This window comes from Laetiporus sulphureus (assembly GCF_001632365.1).
Source record: "Laetiporus sulphureus 93-53 unplaced genomic scaffold LAESUscaffold_4, whole genome shotgun sequence".
Taxonomy (NCBI): Eukaryota; Fungi; Basidiomycota; class Agaricomycetes; order Polyporales; family Laetiporaceae; genus Laetiporus; species Laetiporus sulphureus.
Window position 1 is genome coordinate 792,238 of NW_024468513.1, and position 6,299 is coordinate 798,536.

The window sequence follows — 6,299 nt, forward strand, 5'->3', positions numbered from 1 at the left end:
AGCTTTGTTATTTGCGCTGGTGCACACATGTCGTCTTCCCTGCGTGCTGTGGGTGCTGTGGCCTCCGTCAGACCACTACATGCGCGTGTTCTAGTTATCGGCCGTAGCTGTTTCGCGGCAACGCGTCCACCGCTCTCTTTCACCCGATCTTACAGCCATGTCTCGAACTCGTGGAGCAGCGAGCATACATACATTCCTGGACTCCGTCATCTGTCTTCAGGACACGTACGGAACGAACAGTACCAGCGCAAAGACCAAGCTGGTGCTGACGATAGCGACGCAGCAAATGCCGTCTGCAGTCACTCTGACACGGAGGCCGCTTCACATAGTGCCGAAAGCTCATCAGTACTTCCTGGCCCTGCGAGCTCTGTGATCAATGGAGTGACCAGCCCGTTGTCTTCAGGTGAGCAAATTTCTCTGGAGTAAGCATACGGAACCCTCGCGGACGCAACCTGACTATCACTGTCTCATCCAGGCTTGTCCGTTGATTCCAACCCGCATCAGCTATCTACCACTGCACCGTCATCTCGTCCTCCATCTTCGATGGCCTTAGACAGCGACGCTAATTCTGCTATCACGGAGAGTAGCCCTGCTGGAAAGACCGCGGTCGATGCGGCCTCCGACGTCAACATGGCCAAAAATGAAGTCTCCGACGGGGCGCAGCATACGCCCTCGAAGCCGTGCCTTGCGTGCGGTAGTCCCGATCATCTGATACGCGACTGTCCCGACAGGACTCACATAAAACCAAACGTTCCTTGCCGCCGATGCGGTAGCTCGGACCATTGGTTGGTCGATTGTACTGCGTCCAACAAAGTGCGGAATGCCTATCGCAGCATATGTTTCATTTGTGGGAAAAAGGGACACCTGGCACACAATTGTCCCAACCGAGCGCAGCATAAGCCTTCGAGGCCGTGCGCTGCGTGCGGTAGTCTCGATCACTGGAAGTACGACTGTCCTGACAGAACTCACATCAAACCAAAAGGCCTATGCCGCCAGTGCGGTAGTCTGGATCATTGGGCTGTCGATTGCACTGCGTCCATGGAACAACGGAAGGCCTATCGCACAGGATGTCCCATTTGTGGGGAGAAGGGACATCTGGGACGCGATTGTCCTAATCGAGCTGACCACAAGCCTTCGAAACCGTGCCCTGTGTGCGATAGTCCCGATCACTGGAAATACGACTGTCCTGACAGGACTCGCATCAAACCAAAAGATCCCTGCCGCCATTGCGGTAGTCTGGATCATTGGACTATCGATTGCACGGCGTCAATAGAAGAACGGGATGCCTATCGCATGAGATGTGCCATTTGTAGGCAGAATGGACACATTGCGCGCAATTGTCCCAACCGCGCTGAACACAAGCCTCCGAAACCGTGCCCTGCGTGCGGTAATCCTGATCATTGGATGTATGACTGTCCCGAAATCGACAAAAAACCCGGATTCAAATTAAAGGAATGTGCATATTGTGGAGGCTCGCATGACACGAAGCGGTGTCGGAAGATGCTGGCCAAGCGCGTCCGGGGAGCCAGCGGGATCGTTGCCAACCACAAAAACTGAAGAGCGGAGCACATCGTCTCTCTGCATTCATTCGATGCTCTCTCGTTGCTTCGCGCGCAAATATACAAACACGCAGTACTCCTAGAATTCCTGCAAGGCGGCAGCGAATGGCACGATTGTATCAAGCGTCGCTATGACTTCTTTTGTGTCTGGCATCTTCTTCAACCTGGCTCTGATAGCTCGTTCCACTGGATGTGATAGTAATAACAATCTACTGGCGTATGGCGCGGACTATGCAGCATTTTCGCGCTGATGTCTCGCGACGGTCACATTACGTGAGACCCATTTCACTTGGATGTCCATCCTAAATTTCCCATTCCTTGAAACACTGAAACTGCAGAGGCTCATCCTTGCCCCCCTTCTCCATTTTCCTGCACTGCAACAGATTATCGTGAACCGTATCCGCCTTATGCTCTGCAGAGCGCATAGACCTATGTGAACGCGTCAGTAGAGGCATGGGCTGTCACTATCAGGGGTTTACCGTGGAGACGATCAGAGGCGTCGGGCCGGTATTGACGAACTGCGCAGGAGAATTCGCGGAGTTTGCGCTCACATTGTGCATCGTCCCTGCAGGAATGATGACATGGTCACCAGGGTTGATGTCTTCCTTCTGCAACTATCGTCACCTACGCTTCAACGCATACATCGTGCGCCATCTTACGTGTTTTCCATCGGTGATCGCTTGAGCATTCCCAGAGATGAAGTAGAGTGCTGATCAACATGACGACGCGCCTCCTATGATGCCAATCAAGCCGATTGAAGAGTGTCCACATTCATTCGACCCCTCTCTCTTTTTTAACGCAGACGTACAACCACGCAATACTCCCAAAGAAAAAGAAAACACAAGTTAGACGTCGCAACGAGTTGCTTTTTCTCTAACATCTTCTCGAACCGATCTGTAACAATCTTGATATTACGCATCCCGGTAGATATGCATGAGTCTGGGTATGCGTACCAAATAATCGACACTGATTTAAGACGCGTGCGAGGTGCCCAGTATCAAGAGTGCCGCGAGAAGTTTAATTGTGGCTGAAGCGGTGCCTAGTCACGATGAGGCAAAGCACGAAGTCTCACCCATAGGATTGTATCGAAGCCCCCCTCCCCCAAATTACCAGAAGCGGATGGCAAGGAGGCTCGATGTGGCATGGAGGAGCCTGCCGTAGATTCTGTCCGTGTTTCTTACATACTTAAGTATTATATACATGGCATAAAGCCTTTTTATTTCGGACCTGCGCGAGCCTGGTACAATCCGAGTCTCCTGGGTAAAGCTTTGTTATTTGCGCTGGTGCACACATGTCGTCTTCCCTGCGTGCTGTGGGTGCTGTGGCCTCCGTCAGACCACTACATGCGCGTGTTCTAGTTATCGGCCGTAGCTGTTTCGCGGCAACGCGTCCACCGCTCTCTTTCACCCGATCTTACAGCCATGTCTCGAACTCGTGGAGCAGCGAGCATACATACATTCCTGGACTCCGTCATCTGTCTTCAGGACACGTACGGAACGAACAGTACCAGCGCAAAGACCAAGCTGGTGCTGACGATAGCGACGCAGCAAATGCCGTCTGCAGTCACTCTGACACGGAGGCCGCTTCACATAGTGCCGAAAGTTCATCGGTACTTCCTGGCTCTGCGAGCTCTGTGATCAATGGAGTGACCAGCCCGTTGTCTTCAGGTGAGCAAATTTCTCTGGAGTAAGCATACGGAACCCTCGCGGACGCAACCTGACTATCACTGTCTCATCCAGGCTTGTCCATTGATTCCATCCCGGATCAGCTAACTACCACTGCACCGTCGTCTCGTCCTCCATCTTCCATGGCCTTAGACAGCGACGCTAGTTCTGCTATCACGGAGAATAGCCTGGCTGGAAAGACCGCGGTCGATGCGGCCTCCGACGTCAACGTGGCCAAAAATGAAGTCTCCGACGGAGCGCAGCATAAGCCTTCGAAGCCGTGCATCGCGTGCAGCAGTCCTGATCATCTGATACGCCACTGTCCTGACAGGACTCACATAAAACCAAACGTCCGTTGCCGCCGATGCGGTAGCTCGGACCATTGGTTTGTTGATTGTACTGCGTCCAGTAAAGTGCGGAATGCCTATCGCATGACGTGTCCCATTTGTGGGGAGAAGGGACATCCGCCACGCGATTGTCCAAATCGAGCGCAGCATAAACCTTCGAGGCCGTGCGCTGCGTGCGGTAGTCCCGATCACTGGTTGTATGACTGTCCTGACAGGACTCACATCAAACCAGAAATCCCCTGCGACCACTGCGGTAGTCCCGATCATTGGGCTGTCGATTGCACTGTGCCCATGGAGGAACGGAAGGCCTATCGCACGGCATGTCTCATTTGTGGACAGAGAGGGCACACTGCGCGCCATTGTACCGACCGTGCTGAACACAAGCCCTCGAAACCGTGCCCTGTGTACGGTAGTCCCGATCACTGGAAGTATGACTGTCCTGACAGAACTCACATCAAACCAAAAAGCCCCTGCCGCTATTGCGGTAGTCCGGATCATTGGGCTGCCGATTGCACGGCGTCCATGGAAGAACGGAAGGCCTATCGGGGATGTACCATTTGTGGGCAGAAAGGACACACTGGGAGCAATTGTCCCGATCGTGCTGCACACAAGCCTCCGAAGCCGTGCCCTGCGTGCGGTAGTCCTGACCATTGGCTGTATGACTGTCCCGACAAACCTCCCGGCTTCGAATTGAGGGAGTGTGCGCATTGTGGAGGTTTGCACGCTACGAGCCGGTGTCGGGAGACGCTGGCCAAGCGGCGCGTCCGGCGACCTAGCGGTATTGTTGCCAACCGCAAAAAATGAAGAGCGGAGCATGTCGTCTCTCTGCATTCATTCAATGCTCTCTCCTTGCTTCGCGCACAAATATACAATTACGCTGTACTCCCAGAATTCATGCAAGACGGCGGCGAATGGCACGGTTGTATGAGTATCAAGCGTAGCTATGACTTCTGGCATCTTCTTGAACCTATCTCTGATAGCTCGTTTCACTGAACGTTATAATAGCAACAGTCTTGATGTTTCAGCTTGGTTGGTGGAATACTAGAGTTAACAAAGCGTAAAACAAACGAACGAGCGCGAATATATTGGCGTGTGGCGGACTATATATGGAACATTTATGTGCTGGTGTCATCATAGAGTGTCTCCACATTCATTCGACCCTCCCTCTCCTTCCTTTCCACGCAGACGTACAACCACGCAATACTCCCCGAAGAAAAACAGCAAGACGACAGCGAACGGCAAGGCTATACATATAAGATGTTGCGACGAGTTCCTTTGCCTCTAGCGTCTTTTTGAGCCATCTGTAAGATGTTAGTACGCGTTTCGAATGATTTGAATCAGCTTTATTGGTGGAGTTTGGACGCGTATACGAAGCGTAAGATACGTACGCGGATGCGCACGAACATTTCAATGGGACGTGCATATCAAATAATCGACACTGCGATTGAAGCTTTGAAAAGGCGTGCAGGCGTCGCTCATCATGCACATGTATCAACTTCTCAAACGTCACATACTATATTTCAGGGAGTGGGGCAGACAAGGTAGTGCCGAGTTCGGAGATTGTGGCTGAACTTCGGTGCCTACTAGTACTAAGCGGCTAAGCAAAGCACGTAATCTCATCCATGGAATTGTATTGAGCCCCCCTCCCCCACACTCCCAGAAGTGGATGACAATTTCCGGTCGGCGGTATATAAATTGTAACAAAAAAAAAGAAAAAAGTACACGGTCCTGTTGCAGTCTGTCCTGGCGCCCAGAATGTGTCTGCGCTCGTGCGCACATGTCATCTTCCCTGCGTGCTGTGGCCGCCGTCAAACCGCTACATGGGCGCGTTCTATTTCTCGGCCGTAGCTGTTTCCCGGTAATGCGTACACCGCTCTCTTTCACCCGATCTTACAGCCATGTCTCGAACTCGTGGAGCTGCGAGCATACACACATTCCTGGACTCCGACATCTATCTTCAGGACGCGTACGGAACGAACAGTACCCACACAAAGGCCAAGCTGGTGCTGACGATAGCGACACAGCAAACGCCGTCTGCAGTCACTCTGACGCGGAGGCCGCTTCGCAGAGTGACGAAAGTTCATCGGTACTTCCTGGCTCTGCGCGCTCTGTGATCAATGGAGGGACCAGCCCGTTGTTTTCAGGTGAGCAAATCCCTCTGTGGAATAAGCATAAGGAACTCTCGCGGATGTAATCTGACTATCGCTGTCTCGTCCAGGCTTGTCCGTTGATTCCACCCCAGATCAGCTATCTAACATCGCACCGTCTTCTCATCCTCCATCTTCGGTGGCCTTAGACAGCGACGCTAGTTCTGCTTTCACGGAGAGTAGCCTGGCTGGGGAGACCATGGTCGATGCGGTCTCCGACATCAGCATGGCCAAAAATGAAGCTCCCGACGGAGCGCAGCATAAGCCTTCGAGGCCATGCCTTGCGTGCGGTAGTCCCTATCATCTGATACGTGACTGTCCCGACAGGACTCACATCAAACCAAACGTCCGTTGCCGCCGATGCGGCAGCTCGGACCATTGGACGGTCGATTGTCCTGCGTCCAACAGAGTGCGGAATGCCTATCGCACGAGATGTCCCATTTGTGGGGAGAAGGGCCATCCACCACGCGATTGTCCCAACCGAGCACAGCATAAACCTTCGAGGCCGTGCGCTGCGTGCGGTAGTCCCGATCACTGGTTGTATGACTGTCCTGACAGGACTCACATCAAACCAGAAATCCC

At 52.9% G+C, this 6,299-nt stretch overlaps 1 protein-coding gene across 1 annotated transcript; it reads right to left on the reverse strand.

Moving 5' to 3' along the window:
- Window positions 1-3,298: 3,298 nt before the first annotated feature.
- On the reverse strand, window positions 3,299-6,299 carry LAESUDRAFT_353453 (uncharacterized protein). Its single transcript, XM_040902137.1, has 2 exons — window positions 6,138-6,299; window positions 3,299-3,878 (listed from the first exon to the last, which is right to left on the reverse strand). Exons 1-2 carry the CDS (start codon window positions 6,208-6,210, stop codon window positions 3,373-3,375), a joined length of 579 nt encoding a protein of 192 aa, XP_040768615.1. The 5' UTR covers window positions 6,211-6,299; the 3' UTR covers window positions 3,299-3,372.

Excerpts from the sequence above, each read along its gene's own strand:
- LAESUDRAFT_353453 (XM_040902137.1), bottom strand. The coding sequence starts at position 6,210 with ATGCTGTGCTCGGTTGGGACAATCGCGTGGTGGATGGCCCTTCTCCCC. Across the intron at positions 3,879-6,137 it reads TGGGACATCTCGTGCGATAG|GCCTTCCGTTCCTCCATGGG; the intron begins GCATTCCGCACT and ends GCCGTGCGATAG.